The 16,799-nt window shown below is 40.7% G+C and overlaps 1 protein-coding gene across 1 annotated transcript; it reads right to left on the bottom strand.

Moving 5' to 3' along the window:
• Positions 1 to 3,359: 3,359 nt before the first annotated feature.
• LOC310786292 (receptor-type tyrosine-protein phosphatase C-like) lies at positions 3,360 to 15,411 on the bottom strand. Its single transcript, XM_083647459.1, has 13 exons — positions 15,406 to 15,411; positions 14,873 to 15,151; positions 14,540 to 14,764; positions 14,252 to 14,371; positions 13,464 to 13,601; positions 13,213 to 13,350; positions 10,112 to 10,267; positions 8,154 to 8,371; positions 7,991 to 8,051; positions 7,318 to 7,416; positions 6,987 to 7,034; positions 5,953 to 5,994; positions 3,360 to 4,585 (listed from the first exon to the last, which is right to left on the bottom strand). Exons 2-13 carry the CDS (start codon positions 15,015 to 15,017, stop codon positions 4,572 to 4,574), a joined length of 1,404 nt encoding a protein of 467 aa, XP_083503585.1. The 5' UTR covers positions 15,018 to 15,151; positions 15,406 to 15,411; the 3' UTR covers positions 3,360 to 4,571.
• Positions 15,412 to 16,799: the final 1,388 nt, after the last annotated feature.

Below are 16,799 nucleotides of genomic sequence, written 5' to 3'. Positions count from 1 at the left end.
CCATCGAGCACGGACGGACCTGGATGAATTGTGAGAGCCGCGATGGTGTCCATATCGATCGATCGTTTCATGACTACTCAGATCTGGCCCAGATTTGAAATAACATCACAACTAACATCACAACTAACATAGCCTACTGTAAATCACAACTAACATAGCCTGTAAATCACAACTAACATAGCCTACTGTAAATCACAGAGAAAAATGCTTCGCCACTGAAATCTCCAAGAGGACAAATGGTTGAAATCGAGGTCATATGCTAAATTTGTCCAGCACTGTTGCCAGATTGGACTGCTTTGCATTTTTGGGGGAAAACATACTTGCTTACTGGTAACTACTGCAATGCATACATTTGTAAATTACAATGTCTCGTAATTTTACTTGATTATTTTATAACGTGGTGAATGCACAAGTCACAACATGTACATAGTACATGAGAGCATTTCGGCGCAGTTGGAATGTGTACTTTTGGTGGCTTAACGGTGGTAGGTTAACATTCCCTTGACTACCAGTCATTACGCTAAGCTAACTAGCAGGAGGGGCATGTCGCAATTTCTACTGTACACAGAGAAGAGAAGGGCATCTATCTTCTCGTCTTGGCAAATTGGGAAAAATTTCCCAAAATTTTGGCATGTTCCTTTAAAATAGAAAGTGCTCTGAGAACGCATTATTTGCATTATTTCCATTATTTGGTGCCGTGAACATTTTTGAGGTTTTCAAGTGGACTTTGAACCGCTAGCGCAGTTTCTCAACTGGTGGGTCGGGACCCAAAAGTGGGTCGCGTGGCCGTTTTGAGTGTGTCGCGGATCTGTACATTTGGAAAAAAAGTTCTACTCATTGAGGATGCTGGCGTCCGCAGCCGAAATTACTGTCTTTCAGAGGCTGTAGCGGGCTAATTTTTAAAGCCAGAGTGAAGGTACTGGTACAATATGGCATCCGCTGGTACCAACATGCCATGCTAGCTTGTTGCGAAGGGGGCTAAATGACGCTACAAAGTTAGGCTAAATTCAGAAAATTGGTTCACGACTTAACTCATTCTCTGCCAGGGTCATTTCGGTCTGTGTGCTCCCAGTGCCAGGATTTTGAGCATATTTCCTGATCTTCCAGGACCCACAGAATATTCTGTGCTAGGAATAAAATTACACAACATATCTCACAATAAAGCAGAGACTCTCTTCTTACCCCTTGTAAAAAACTGAAACTCGACCATGTTTCCTTGTTTAGTTACAAGCAGTGGAAGTTAGCTTGTTTTCACTGAAAATGCCCTCCTTTGTAACAGAAATAGGAGAAAAATAGGTTTTTAGTGAACGACACCGTTTCAAGCAGAACACTCTTTTGAGCCTTTTATTTTTTGCCTCAGTGACACATCAGACATATACAGTATTTGTTTTCCCCAAAAAATAAAAATAAAAATAAAAAAAAGTTTTTACTGACTTTTACTTCCTGGAACTTATTTACCAGATAGTCCAAGACTGGACGGACCAAATGAACCCTTATGCTCGCTCGCTCACTCTCTCTCTCTCTCTCTCTCTCTCTCTCTCGCTCTCTCTCTCGCTCTCTCTCTCTCTCTCTCTCTCTCTCTCGCTCTCTCTCGCTCTCTCTCTCTCTCTCTCTCTCTCTCTCTCTCTCTCTCTCTCTCTCTCTCTCTCTCTCTCTCTCTCTCTCTCTCTCTCGAGTCTCACACACACGCACACAGGAATCACAGGCAGCTGCTCAATGGCCGCAAATGCTGCTCAATGCACAAATGGCCGCTCATGATCGTCACTCACTAACGGACTCTGTTTACTGCTAAATGGGTGACTATACTATAAATACTAAACGTGATTTAGCGCTTCCTTTCATCAGTTTGACTTGAAACAATGTCACAGGCTGGGAAAGGGTCTGATCTAATGTAAACAAGCAAAACATGAAAGTACGTCCGAGTACGTCCTTGGCACAGAACGCCATTGTAAAAAGTACGTCCGAGTACGTCTTTGGCAGAGAATGAGTTAATGACTAATGGCTCATTTCCACCACATATACATATAACAGCACAGTACAGCTCTACTCGACCTGGTCTTACTCGTCTCTACTTGATATAGACTCTGTTTCCATAGCAAGTTTACTCGCCTCCGCCCACACCTGTGGTCGTCATAGCGACCGCATATCTGTCCTCTGCCCATAGCCGAAGTAGCCTATAACGTATAATGTTAAAATGAAATCCATACACGGAACTTTTAAACTGGATATGAAATACTGGTGCCTCTAAATGACCTACAGTGTACATGGGCAAATGTAACAATCGGCCAGGAGAATGGATATCACTTTGTTGTTACTCAGTTCTTTAAGCCAGAGGCTGCATGTCGGTCAATTCTACTGTATCATAATTAGCTCATTATCAGGTAAAATGCACATGCTTATAATGCAGTGCTAGAAATAAATAAATTTTACTTGACCTAATGATTACAAGGCATACAATCAGGGATTTATATCATTTTCACAATGGAATGCAACATTTCCACTCCAAAATGTAAATCTAAAAAAGATGAATTTTTTAATACAGTATATCAAAATTCAGCTTTCATTCAGCCGAATCCCGAGTCTACGACTACCACCTTCCTATCGCTAGCTAGCCCCTTTTCCATAGGCCTCCCATCACCCACATCCCCCTACCCTCCCCTCCCCTCGAATCCCAACTCTCTACTACCTTCCTATCCCTAGCTATGGCCCCTTTTCCCTAACTCCGCCCATAGAGACACTGCATGAAATAGGCCATGCCCATCACGGGGGAAATCGCTCCGTTCACTCCCATAGACCAGCATCATTTTCCTTGAATTAAACATAGCTAAAAGCTGTTGTGTGGTGGGCTGCGCACACAACAAATGTAAATAATCGGCAGTTCAAGTTTTTTTGTACTCCTGAGCAAAACAAGGAAGCTATTGAGAATTGGCGAGAAGAAAAATGTGGATCTAGCTGTCAAGGAAGTTGGAGTGTTCATCTTCTGTATATACGATCTTTTTGTCCAACACGCAACATAGGAGAATGCCAGGATTGGAGGGGGGGGGGTTTCTGTTTCCCCCCGTTTTGGGCGTGGTTTCTGAATGATGACGCGCTCCACAGTGTCTCTATCCTTGCCCCCCCCCAACGCCCACATCCCCTAGCCACTGCCCCTACCCACCCCTCAAATCCTGACTCTCTACCACCTTCCTATCCCTAGCTACAACCCCTCTTCCCTAGCCACACCCCCTTCACTAAACTCACTAAACATCCATGAGTGAGTAAGTGAGTGAGTGACTGACTAAATAACTGAGTGACTGCTGACGTGACAGATTTTTTGAACAATCCCACCCACCCCTCCCATCCAATAAAACAGCCTTCCTTTCCATAACCGATCTCCCATTGGTTTACACTTTTGAATAATTCCTCCCTGCATTATGACCGGAAAAACATCCTCTTTCAACAGGAAATAAGAGCAGAACATTATACAAATACAAAGAATTTTGTTGTCAAATAGATACGGATACGAACTCTAGAATCTCAGCACTCGCTACTATCTCGTAGGTCTGACAATAGGGTAGAGTCTGCCTTGAGAGTAGAGTACGGTATGTTTGGTCCTGATGATCTATGGTAGCTGGACTGAGGCTCTGGTAGGTGGAGTCTGGCTCGAGAGTAGAGACTTTGTTCTGATCCATGGTGGCTGGACGGGCTGGACTGATATTCTGGTAGGAGGAGTCTGGCTCGATAGTAGACCCAGAGAATGGGGACATTTTGAAGTAATTATTTTCAATAGAGAGCCCCAGGAATGAGTCCGGAAAACATCAATGCTAACACTTCCGGGTTCTTCACTGTTTTCGCCTATGGGATTTTTGAGTGAGTTTTTGGCGCAATGCTTCAAATAAGGTCTCTGGGCAACACAAGCTTAATCGCGAACCAGTGTTCAGCGGGATAATCTTCACACATGAGGACCACTTTTATGAGTTTTTAAGCTTTTACGTGCCGTTAAAAGGGCGGCTAGCTAGCAAACGGCTAAATGAGACTACACTGTTGAGTCGACGGGGATATTATACGTCAATAACGTCATCACTTCAAAGGACGAATACAGAAATTTTCTTTCCCTCACCTGGTTCAGCCCGGGTTAATCAGTGCACAGCAGCGCACACATCAACAACACTCCAGGTTGAGTGGTGATGTGACGGGGAAGCCTATGCGACACTGTGTGTAGTTCTGGATTAGCTTAGCACAAGCTTTTTACTTCTACGGCTCGCATTTACGCTTCAAAACTCATGAAAGTGGTCCTCATGTGTGAAGATTATCCTGCTGAACACTGGTTCCCGTTTGATTAAGCCATTCAAAAATCCCATTGGCAGAAACAGTGAAGAACCCGGAAGTCCGCGACTTCCATGTTCCGACTACAAAAATACGTCATTCCTGGGGCTCTCTATTGAATGAGGTGATTCATAGTAGATCAGGTGTCTTGATGATCCATGGTGGCGGGAATGAGGCCCTGGTAGGTGGGGTCTGGCTCCATGGTGGCGGTAATGAGGCTCTGGTAGGTGAGGTCTGGCTCGGATCTGGAGGCTGGATCACAGTTCTCATAGACTGGATTCTGCAACAAACAATATGAAGTTTAGCAAGGTGACAAGACATGACAGCAAACCTGAAATACAGTGGTAGCCATGGAAACGGTCCCCCATCTTGCATGTATCCTACATCTGGATAGGTGGTGCTGCATCATGATGGTGGAAGAGGGACCCGAAGCCTAGGATGGCAGCGTGTCAGTCCACGTCAGTGTTAAGTGTCGTCTGTTTTTAACATTCATATTGAAGTAAAGCAAAGTATTTACATGGTGCATTTGCAAACTTTATTTAATGGAAAGCGTGAGGATATCTCTTTCCTGGACCATCTAATTGGGATATAAACTGCTCCGATCCTCTGAATCCATCTCTCCAACTCCCCTGGGCCTCGAAGACGTCCTGTGCCTCTCAGTCTCCACCTGCCTGGCCTCCCCATACGGCCACACCACCACATCTCCTCCTCCCTTCTCCCTATTTCCACTCTTCTGCATGCGGCCTGCTGTGCTGTCATTGGTGCACTTTTATAAGGCAATTCATGGTGTGCTCCCTACTACTTGCGTGTTTTTATCACGCAGAAAAGTGACGGACAATACCATTTGTGTTCTCAGGACTTCTTTATGCTATCTTATCTTTATACCCGGGAGCAGTATGGGTGAGACGTAGGAGGAGCCCGGACAGGTGGCAACCCACAGAGCCCAGTCCCTCCACGTGCCAGAGCCTCCCGGTCCCGGCAGAGTAGCTCCGGAGCAGCGGATCGAGTGGCCCTGTCTTTCCCTAAGAGGGCTGACCGTGGGTAGCTACTGGGACGTAAGTCGGGGCTTGATCAACCTCGGCTGGGTCACCTGGGCGAGGGTGTATGATGTTGCGAGACCCGAAACATTCTATGACCCCAGGGTACATCACTTATGATACGTCCCAGTTGCATCCATGTGATGTTTTTTTTCTTCATATGCTGTCTGTCCCAAATGCCCATAAGGAAAATGGAAAAAGGGCATTTGTGGAATCGGCATAGAATATGTTGCAGAATGACTCAAAATTCAATGAATTGCGTAGTCTCATTTTTAAATCCAAAATGAACGAATTAGAGACAGATTCCTTAATATGTCAATGTTTTTAATTTACCTGGTTAATTATTTTTAATTTTGTCTCCTTTTGTGTCTTTTGTCTGCAATTAGACGTGTTTATGCTGCTGCCTGTCTTGGCCAGGTCACTCTTAAAACAGGTGCGTTGGCTCCTGCAATTTGCAAATGCTCCCACCTACCCGCTCCCACCTACCCGTCTGTACTTCAAGCAGGAGAGACTATAGGGTTTCGCTCTCCCCCTCCCTGTTAGAAGCCATGGTGGAAATCAACAATGACAGTCCAAATTATATATATAAATAGTGAAAAAAGAAAGTCACCTGCAATCTGTCTGGTATCCGAGTTTCCCCTGGTGTTCGAACCTGTGAACAGACAATACAGAGGTTGTGTTTGTGTGTGTGTGTGTGTGTGTGTGTGTGTGTGTGTGTGTGTGTGTGTGTGTGTGTGTGTGTGTGTGTGTGTGTGTGTGTGCGTGCGTGCGTGCGTGCGTGCGTGCGTGCGTGCGTGCGTGCGTGCGTGTGCGTGCGTGCGCTTGTGTGTGTGTGGGGGGGGATGATATGAGATGAGATGAGATGAGATGAACTTTATTGTCCCCGAGGGGAAATTTGTCTTGGGCAAATAGTGCCGTACAACAGCCACATATCACAGTATAGAGGTTTTGACACTATACATACAACAGACAGGAAAAAACACATCGAGCATACAGTGTGGTCCCTTGCCAACATGCGCTTCCACTGGGAAATTGTGCCAGCGGTGTAATATAAAAATAAAGACAACGAACACTGGTTAGTTCAATTTGGTTCAACACTTCATCCTAATGACTTCTAAGCATATTGCACAGTCATCGTGGGTTAATTGCATAACCCTCATTGCAATTTCCCATATGATAAAGTAAAAGAATTGAAGATAAAATAAATAAAATAAATAAAATTTTTGGAGGTACAAACCTCACCTCAAGAGCAATGGGGCACTCAACTAAATAAAACCAGAACTCAGTATAAGACAATACAATAGAGAGTTCTGCTTTGTTTAAAAAAGAATTCAGCTCTACTAATACTAGGACAGGCAATCCAGATTAGTAGAGAGTTCTGCTTTGTTTTAAAAAGAATTCAGCTCTACTAATACTAAGACAGGCAAGATTAGCCTCTATTTGTAGAGAGTTCTGAATAAGGAGTAAGAATAAAAAAAAGCTAAGAGAATAAAATAAAATAAAAATAGTAAAAATAGTAAAATAAATAAAATAAAATAAAATAATAAAATATAAAAAAAGTGAGAAGAAATCGACCTGCATATGACCTGGTTTTTAAAAGAGGTTACAGCAGCAGTGAACAGCCTCCTACGACTGGGTCCTTACCCGCTCTTCTTGTGGGGAACACCCTCTTTGGGGAAGGGGCAGTGCCGCCTGTTTGTTCAACAATAACACAGAAGTGGATAGGAAAGAGAGTTTGAAGCGGTTACTCTTCCATCTATACGCTCTGTATCGTCTGCCCGAGGGCAGCAGGTCATAATCACAGAATAAAAGGTGAGATGGGTCATTTAGGATTTTGAGTGCTAGGCTGATGACCTTTTTCTCGAAGATTGTTTGGAGAGGTGCAAAGTCTCTCTTCCCAATCACTTTCATTGCTGTATTTACAATTTTTACATGATATATATTATATGATTGACAGGGTGGGAAGGTAACTCACCCTCAATGTCCTTCCTTCTATTCCATTTGTAGAGCGGCACAGCCAGAATCACAGCAATAACAATCAGAGTCACAACAATCACAACCTTTTTGTGATGATCTGGGTGAGAGAGATAGAGGAGGGAAGAGGAGGGAGGGAGGGAGAAAGAGAGCAAGTCAGAAAGAGTGGCCTGTCAGAACAGGGTGTAAAAATGGATTGAGAGATTTGTGGTACATGACAGCTCAACATAAAATAAAACACTGCACAGTATACAAAATGAATGTGTGTATCACACACACCCAACAGACATACACTGTGTATGTCTGTTGGGTGTGTGTGACCTGAAGTGTGCAAATCTAGGTTAGTCAGGAATCACTGCATTCATTGTGAAGATCAGGCAACATATAGGCTAGCGGAGGTTAATTTATTGATGACTGTGGACCAGGTTTGAATGAAATCAGCTGTTTTATGGTCGCAGGAGGCAGGATATGATCTATTAGAAGATTCTTCCACTGTAAGATGTTGAGGTTATTTTTTTTATTTCCAGTTTAAAAACACTCTTCTTGGCGATAAGGCGATTAAAGAGAGAGAAAATAGCGAAGAGGTTGACTTTCTCTGGTACTGTAAGACAAGTGAAGAGAAAAGACACATTTTCCTTCAGATACAGTACTGTAAGTAAGTGAAAAACACATACAGGAAGTAGAAAATGTTGTGGACACAGGAGCGCTCTCAAAATGTCCGTTGGAGACAGTGACCTGGCAAGACAGTACATCTCATTAGCAGGAATCATGGCACTCTTTGAAAGTTGAGGAATGACTGAAAACTAGTCTCGTGAAACCAATAAAGATTAGACATACCTCCACTGTGTACTCTGTAGAGTAGCTGAGACCCAGGAATTTAAAGTCGCACTTTGCTTGATTTAGCGGTTTATTGTCACTACTTGGAGAAAGGCGTGCTGTGAATATTTGCTTGTTGACCGGCCCATTCAATTCACGCTTATTATTATCACATTGTATTGTAAAATCATTATTATTCTCTGCCATTTTCGGTTCCTTCAGGTTGACTGTCTGTGGTACTGTAAGACAAGTGAAGAGAGAAGACACATTTTCCTTCAGATACAGTATCATATGTTTACTCACAAACTTAGAGTGATGTTTTACGCCGTTTTATTTCTTGTTCCAGCATCTCTTTCCAGCTCTGCACCTGCTGGATTCGACTGAGATGTGCGTGTTTTGAACTTTTCCCCATCACCAAATATTGCCTGTCCATGGTATAAATAGTGAATGTATACAGTAAATGCCCCTGGTTCCTTCCTGTAAATTCAACTTTTTAACAGTCAGATACACAACAGCTTGGTAACCGGTTGTGTGTTTGGGGTTTTACAGAGTGATTTTGTCTATTTTTCCTCTTCTAGATTTGGGGAGAATAAAGTCTGAACATCTGTAGAGAGTAAGCAGGTCAAGACTGACCTGAGTGAAATTCTGACTATAGAGTCACAGAACATAAGTGCTTCAAATATGATGTTGAATATTACTCTAGAGCAGTGATACTCAACTTGCGGCCCGCCGGCGCCCCCTGTGTGGCCTGTGATGGAATTGCAAAAAAAAAAAAAAAAAAACGTACCTGAACGCAACATGCAAGATACCCACTGAATAAGTGTTCAAATGTTCATGTCATTCTGGCCAATACTCCACTTCTGTTATAGCATTTCAGTCTGGAATATGGAATATCTTTCAATAATCTATGATTTAGCTGCTAAATTGTCATATACTGTCTGTTTGCTACCCAGGCACTTATGTATGTACTTAACCTAACTAACTTAACCTAACTAACTATCCGGTGTGCACAACATTGTCAAACTAAACTCCGGCTGACACCCCAAAAACCTACAATCCGCCACAGAAAATGGTATATTGTTTGTTTATTAACTAGCCCCTGGCCTTCTATCATTTCACAAAAGTGGCCCCCGGGCAAAGCAAGTTGAGTATCCCTGCTCTAGAGGGAGATTATCTTATCACCATTCTGAAATACTCTGTGTGGTTCATCAGAAAACTACTGAAGAAGTTTGAAATCTATCATTACATTCCCAGCTCATATACTGTAAAATAGTTAATACTTGAATAATTGGAGATAGAAATGGTGTGGATTAGTGTGTAATCTATAAAATGTATGATTGCTATAATGCATGTTGGCAATCTATCCAGGAATGAAAGACTTTCTATTGTATCGTTGGCATTCAACATTATTTTTGCTGTCTAAAAATGTTGGATGTTTTACCTAAATCTTAAGCTGAGAACTGGTGACAAAGAGATTTGTTGCAGGGACAGACACATCTAGCCTGGGTAAACCCAGCCTTCAACGTGACGTCACAGGCTATGCCTGTAGCGTACGTTTCTTCGTGACTGATAGCACATAGAGGTCACGTGGAGGCTGGGTTTACCCAGGCTAAGACACATCCACACTGATTAATGCTGAGTAAATCTTGTGCTAAGTCAATATTATTGCAGTCAATGGTCAATACTCTTCCAAATGTAATGTTCCAAATGCCTATAATACCAATACTACAAATATCTATAGTTGTTTATGTTACTTGAAAGCACTTTTTTCTTCCAAAATATTATTATGAAATGCCAAAGCGTTTCAGAAAGACATCTACTTTTATTGTCATACACTTATCTTAATTGGACATTCAACAATACAGTGCATAATCATGAGAATCAACTCTAGTTCAGCTTTTAATAGTCTGTATTGGTATTCTGTAGGGGTCACTAAAGTCATTTTCCTCAAAAAGCATTTTGTTGACTTGGCTACTTACCTCCAGCCGCAGTTTTGATGATGTTGGATATCTCTGTTGGCTTGAGAACGAGCTTGTCCTTGTACAAGGGTTGTACTTGGCAGCTATAGTCAGTGAATGGTTTCAATCCAGTCAAACTGCATGTTTTTCCTGTGACTTTTCCATTTCTTGTTCCTTCTATAAAAATGAAATATGAAAAATGACATTGTAAGACAAATTTCATGAGGTGTTTTGGGCTGGATGAGTGAATGGGAACAGGAAAATCATGAAAAGATGTTAAGACTGAACATTACATTTCTAAAGTTAAAGGAAAACACCAAGATGTTTGAGAGATTGGCCCATTGGTCAACTGATGAGAATATAAACAACATAATACAGTACATGTGAGCCCGATAAGGTCATTGGCACTGGTCCTCCATGTTAACACTTTAGTGCCATGTTGACTGACAGTGACTAGTATTACTTCAAAATAAGAGTCCATTCAGTACTAAACATTTGGGTAACCCTTTATTTTACAGGTACCCTAGTTACATATGAACTATTTGTAATTACACATGAACACCAAATGTAATTACACAGTAATTACCAATAGTTATAAATGAAGTTCATATGTAGTTACATTGTAACAGACCTGTAAAATGGAGTGAGTCTGTTCAACTGTAGTTCATATGTACTTACATTGTAACAGACCTTGTAAAATGGAGTGAGTCTGTTCAACTGTAGTTCATATGTAGTTACATGGTAAAGGACCTGTAAAGTGGAGTGAGTCTATTCAACTGTAGTTCATATGTAGTTACATGGTACCGGACCTGTAAAGAAGCTCCGGGCTGGGACAGAGATTGCTAAAACCCAATGGTGGATTCGAACCACTGAACTTCAGATTGCAAAGCAAGCGGCTTTAACCACTCAGCCACGAGGGCTTTCCAACTTTCTTAGTGGAGTTTGGGAGGATAACTGTATGTCAGTCAGATGTAGTTGCCACTTCATAGCTTTGTTATTATAAACAGAGGCTTGGGAATTTTTTTTGATACTTTGTTAGTTGTAGCTTGAAAGACAGGCAATATTGATTAATATGAATGCATTTCTGGAATGTGACTGTGCCAGACCCCCCCCCCCCCCCACACACACACACACACACAAGCTGTAAATGGCTCATGTGACTATTTCCACCCCAATTCAGAAAATGAATAGATATTATTTAAAATATATATATATATATATATAAATAAATGTTTCTAGAGCACAGTGCATACAATTTATTTAGCAAATTGGGGGGAGTTCCCCCTTATGCTTCACATCGGGGGGATGTATAGACTTGGGGGGAGGGGGTAGACTTTGGGGAGAGATGATCCAGGGGTCTGGTGACCACAGGGGCTTCGACTGGATCCCCAACTAATTGAGAAATTGGGAAATTGATGGGGAAAATGACTCATTTACAATAAGCTATCAATTAGAATGTAGAAGAATGTCTATTTTGATTATAGATTCACTGTTACCTCTATACCTACAATACTTTTATTTAAATTTTTGTATGGGAATTCTGGACAAAATCTATCTAATCTACAACTAAAAATAAATATTTTCAATATTATAACAATCAATATTTTCCCCAAGTCTCTGTTTATAATAACAAAGCTATGAAGTGACAACTACATCTGACTGACATACAGTTATCCTCTCAAACTCCACCATGAAATTTGGAAAGCCCTCATGGCTGAGTGGTTAAAGCCGCTTGCTTTGCAATCAGAAGTTCAGTGGTTCAAATCCACCACTGGGTTTTAGCAATCTCTGTCCCAGCCGGGAGCTTCTTTCCAGGTCCGGTACCATATAACTACATATGAACTACAGTTAAATAGACTCACTCCACTTTACAGATCCGGTACCATGTAACTACATATGAACTACAGTTGAATATACTAACTCCACTTTACAGGTCCGGTACCATGTAACTACATATGACCTACAGTTGAATAGACTCACTCCACTTTACAGGTCCGGTACCATGTAACTACATATGACCTACAGTTGAATAGACTCACTCCACTTTACAGGTACGGTACCATGTAACTACATATGAACTACAGTTGAATAGATTGACTCCACTTTACAGGTCCCGTTCCATGTAATTACATAATGACTACAGTTGAACAGACTCACTCCATTTTACAGGTCTGTTACAATGTAACTACATATGAACTACAGTTGAATAGACTCACTCCATTTTACAGGTCTGTTACAATGTAACTACATATGAACTACAGTTGAACAGACTCACTCTATTTTACAGGTCTGTTACAATGTAACTACATATGAACTTCATTTATAACTATTGGTAATTACTGTGTAATTACATTTGGTGTTCATGTCTAATTACAAATAGTTCATATGTAACTAGGGTACCTGTAAAATAAAGGGTTACCAACATTTGTTAGTGGTTTTTATTTTGTGGCCTGTATAATACCTCTAAAGTCACGCAGCATGTTCTTGTCTTCACCACCTTACTGGCCAGGCGACTAACTCTCCTTAAGTGGAAACATGTTCACAAACATGTTCAACCTCCATCTCACAATAGATACAGGTAGGTGAAGGAGTCCCTACTGTTCATCAAACTTGAGAAGCTTAGATTCTCCCTCAAGGGCTCCCTTGATTTTTTTGAAAATACCTCTCCTGAATCATATCGAGTCTTTGACATCACAATATATATATATGAAGAGTTCATTTGCAAAAACAGGTATCTCGGTTTGGATTTTTTATAATTTTATATATTGATGTATTTATACTGTAATTTATTTATTTTTGGGACATTTTTATTGTCAATCATAACTAAAGCATATTCATCTGATAATTTTCCCCTTAATCACCTCAATAATGTTTTCTATGTGCACTCCAGGGAGTATCAAACAGATGTTTGTTCATTTTAAGAATGGCGTTTACCTGTTTTTGCAAATTAACTCTTCATACATATACTGTATATATATATACCGTATATATATATATATATATATATATATATATATATATATATATATATATATATATATATATATATATATATATATATATATATATATATATATATATATATAAATAAAACAAGAGTTACTTCAACAATTTTTACATACTGGTTTTCTGATTAGTACAGTTGCAGGTGTATGAAAGGTCCGGGATGGCATCTGTACACCTCTCGCTCTCGGTGTCCCAACTCAACTTAATGGACGTATTGGTTGTCTTATCATTCCTGATGGATATGTTAATATCATCTGTTGGAGACAGTATCAGACATCTGTCAAACTGAAGTAATATCTGGTCCTCTATGTTAGTCCACTAGAACAGAGGGTACAAACATCCAAAGGAAAACAAATTGTCAACATACCGCACTTAATCTCAACGTCGACAGTAGTCGTGTTCTTGTTTGTGCCGACATTGTTGTAATTGATCTGACCAGTGCATTTGTACTTTGTGAAGGGCTTCAGCTCAGACTCAGTCTTCACCACAGTCGGCTCGTCAGGTTCTGAGGGGGCAGAAAGATGACAGTCATTTCTCAACCAATTAGTAGCTGTACCACAGTGCCTATGAGCAGTTCTCATTGTCTATGGATGATGACATGGGGAAGATTTATGGGGCAGTAATACTGTACAGAAAAATCTGCCACTTAAATATAACTAGAAGGCACTGAGGAAGCGCACGCTTCACCAACACTGAACAATTCTCCCAACTTGCTGCTACACTCAAAGTCATCATTCCTATCAGGCTATCACTTCAATTTGGCATTCAATTGATTTCTCTATACAGTACATGTGTATCTGTTTATGCTCCAATAAACACATGTATTTTTTTCCTCTACGCTGCAAACCTAAACTTAAAATTTGGAATCAAGTCTCTCCCTTTCTTTTCAAATCATGGTGGAAAAAACTTCTAATGGCAAAATGACCAACAAAATCTGTCCACTAAATTCATGGAAACAAAATCTGTCCACTAAATTCATGGAAATCTGTTTTCTAAGTTTTTGAGCCATCCTGTTGTCAGACAGATAAAAGTAACAAGGGCAGAAACAATGTCATTGGCAGAGGTCAACAACAACAACAACAACAACAACTTGTGTTTACCCTCAAATAGGCTATGAGACATTATTGAGAAGTCAAGTCTAGTCTTTCCACTTACTGTGACAGGTGTAATCGATGGTAAGATTATCACCACAGCTCTTTGGTTTTGTTGTTTCTATTTTCACAGGAAGTCGATCAGGGGGAGTCTGGGGGATTTCTTTTGGATCTAAGAGATTTGCTGGAAGAAGAAATAAAGAATAAATTAATAAATTAATAAATTAATAAATGAACAAATGAATAAATAAATAAATAAATCACTCAATAAATAAAATTGTGTACATGTAGATCCAACATGAAGCATACATACATCATAATACAAAATACAGGTGAAATGTATTGTGCGTACCGACACTGACGGTTCCAGGTACAGGAATGCTTGAACAGTTTCCAACAGTAAAGTCTGTAGTCAAATCTGAGCAAAGGTCATCGTGGTTGAACTTGGTACAGAATGCTTGACCATTCTTGCATTGTTCAGGTTGAGTAAATTCTGGACGTGCAGAGCTGATATCCCATTCACTCCGATAGCAAAGACTTCCAGGGAGGCAGTCGACATTCTCAATGTCACCTTTGACTGAAACGCACAAATGTTGCACAAATGTTAAAATTTCAATTCCATTTTCACATTCTCCCAATTCTGAGGTTAAAAAGTAAGATGCCAGTTTTCTTTTTCTGTACTCACTTATTTCATTTGTCCGAAGTTTCTTTCCGTTGGACGCACAAGGTGTGGAGTCACCATTACCATTATGCATTTCCACATGATGCTCATATATAGTGCAGGGCTTCAGGTCTTTGGTAACACTCAGCAATGGGTTTGTGGAAAACATGATTGACTTTCCAGCTGATCCTTCTTCAGTAAGATTTACGGTGTACGTGTAGTTGTTAACAGTGGACTTATCAATGTTCTCGATAACTGGCTTTATCTCAAAGCCAAAACGGATGGCTGTAATCTTGTATGAACCTGCACACAAGATAAAGAATCATCAGTCTCTTGGTGAATGTGAACCACCTGGTGTCACTTGAACCCCACACATTTTTGTTCATATAGATGCTGTAAATGTTGAAACAGGATCAAATCCAATTGTCCAATAGGTTCATAGTCATTGCGTTAATTGGAAAGTAAGAGAGAAATGCTGATAGACAACTACTGTCAGTAGTGCACATGTGTGAAAGGATGAGATGGATTATCAATTAAAAAATGAAACTGATACTCACACGTTGGGGGGCCTGGAGGATTTAATCAAATTATAAGAGAGAGAGAGAGAGAGAGAGAGAGAGAGAGAGAGAGAGAGAGAGAGAGAGAGAGAGAGAGAGAGAGAGATTAGAGAACAATAGCAAGTTACATTAACGTATGGTTATATAATATAATATATCACGTGGCTGATGAAACGGTGAACTGGAGGTGCGTGGAGGTGTGAGGGCAATTGTGGAGACTGGAGGTGCGTGGAGGTGAGCCTACTGAAGTGGCAGGTTTGGTGAGTGGAGGTAAGGTCATATGTGAGTTGAGGCTTGTAGGGTGAGCTGCATTCCAAAAATATAATTCAATAATGAGAGACTAGTAGAAAGTTGAACAAGCTTTAATGATACAACAAATTAATTTTGGCGTATGACTCCATGATATGATGACGCTCTCCTGAGATGATGAGAGGGCGTCGTCAGTGAAGAATAGGATAGGAAATCCCCCATAGGGGGAGATAGCAAACAGAGTAAAACATGGACCCTGATATACTACGCTGATTAGGTGATTTGGATCAGCTGGAGAGGAAATAGGTTGGGCTGATTGGTTATTGCCGCATGTGTGGTAAACTGTGAATAGGTGAGGAGACCGCATCAGAGAAAGGGGGCGAGCCCAACAATGAATGGGTTATACAACCTCAAAGAAAGGGGGCGTGCACTGTGATTTGACATGAACTGGGCGTTGGCTGTTAAGTAGTCTTCATTATTGAAAATAGCCCAAGACATCATAAAAAATCATAAAGACAATATCACAGATTCTTAATGTGTTGCAGACCACATTTCCCATAAACACCGTTGCTTCTCGGAACAAAAAAGATTTTGCTATTCTGACTTGGTTTCTCTCTCCCTCTCTTTCTTACTAGAGCAGTCTCACCTGTGGTGCCATTGATTACGTTTACATGCACACAATAGTCCGCCATTATTCGGAAAATGACCATATTCAGAATTTGATAAGGGTCATGTAAACAGCATATTCCAGTTGCATTTTCCAAATTTGCCCTTTTTCCGAATTTAGCATTTTCCGATTAAGACATCTGGGTTATTCCAGTATTATTCGGGTTTTCAGAGGATTCTTTGATCATGTATACAGCCGCAGCGCATTCGGAATATGCGTCTCAATCAGGGTTTTTACCGCAGTTTGCGACGCATGTTGCCTGGCTGTTTGTGGTCAACTGATGTGTGCTAGAAAGCGCTAGAACAGGCGATATAATCATAATAATCCATCATCTCTGGCATGCAAAAAGAAAAGCTGACATTTCTGATCAGGAGGAGATGAGAAACATCGATTTACAGAGAGAGAGAGAGTAGCCTATAGTCAGAGATGGGCAGTATTTGAAATACAAGTATTTAAAATACGTATTTGAAATAGCCTA

The sequence above is a fragment of the Poromitra crassiceps genome, assembly GCF_964638095.1.
Source record: "Poromitra crassiceps genome assembly, chromosome: 12".
NCBI classification, from domain to species: Eukaryota; Metazoa; Chordata; class Actinopteri; order Beryciformes; family Melamphaidae; genus Poromitra; species Poromitra crassiceps.
This window is presented reverse-complemented; position numbering and strand designations above follow the sequence as displayed.